This window comes from Eimeria mitis, genomic scaffold (genome assembly GCF_000499745.2).
Source record: "Eimeria mitis Houghton genomic scaffold, Emh_scaff470, whole genome shotgun sequence".
NCBI classification, from domain to species: domain Eukaryota; phylum Apicomplexa; class Conoidasida; order Eucoccidiorida; family Eimeriidae; genus Eimeria; species Eimeria mitis.
The window spans coordinates 18,765-19,547 of record NW_013573004.1 but is presented as its reverse complement, the minus strand read 5'-3'; the positions used below and the strand labels follow the sequence as shown (position 1 = coordinate 19,547).

The window sequence follows — 783 nt, the reverse complement described above, 5'->3', positions numbered from 1 at the left end:
ATATATATATATATATATATATATATATATATATATATATTTATATTTATATATATATATATATATTTATATATTATATATGTGTGTGTATAGAGAGTTTTCCCTTTTTTATATATTTGTGTGGCTACACCTAAACCCTAAACCCTAAACCCTAAACCCTAAACCCTCGGTTTTGGGGTGTATGTACAGGTCTTATGCCTCCGCCTCCTCCTAAATGTAAACTCAGCAACCTGATGAGGGTTTTGGGTGACGTGGCTGTTGCTGTAAGAAACCCTAAACCCTAAACCCTAAACCCTAAACCCTAATTTATTATATCTAGATCACAATGCCTGCACCACTTTGTCTACTCCTTTATCAAACCCGAAAAAAAGGCTCTAGGGTTTAGGGTTTAGGGTTTAGGGTTTGTTGTTCAGGATCCATCAAAAAAACACAGAACATCTAAGAGTTTTGGGTCTAGGGTTTAGGGTTTAGGGTTTAGGGTTTGTGGTTCAGGACCCATCAAAAACAGAGATTAGGGTTTAGGGTTTAGAGTTTAGGGTTTAGGGCTTGTTGTTCAGGACCCCTCAAAAACAGATATTAGGGTCTAATGTTAAGGGTTTAGGGTTTAGGGTTTAGGGTTTAGGGTTTGTTGTTCAGGATCCCTCAAAAACAAATATTAGGGTTTAGGGTTTAGGGTTTAGGGTTTGTTGTTCAGAATCCCTCAAAAATAGAGAATATCTAATTGTTTAGGGTCTGGGGTTTAGGGTTTAGGGTTTAGGGTTTAGGGTTTAGGGTTTGTGGTTT

General features: G+C 36.8%; 1 protein-coding gene across 1 annotated transcript in view; it reads left to right on the top strand.

The window, feature by feature from the left end:
* Window positions 1-783, top strand: part of EMH_0013380 (uncharacterized protein) — a gene marked incomplete at both ends in the record, with an annotated part of 4,496 nt that overhangs the window by 611 nt on the left and 3,102 nt on the right. The window contains 3 exons of the mRNA XM_013499816.1: window positions 190-263; window positions 493-516; window positions 637-660. Of these exons, the coding sequence (XP_013355270.1) occupies window positions 190-263; window positions 493-516; window positions 637-660 (122 nt within the window). The remainder of the gene's footprint in view (window positions 1-189; window positions 264-492; window positions 517-636; window positions 661-783) is intronic.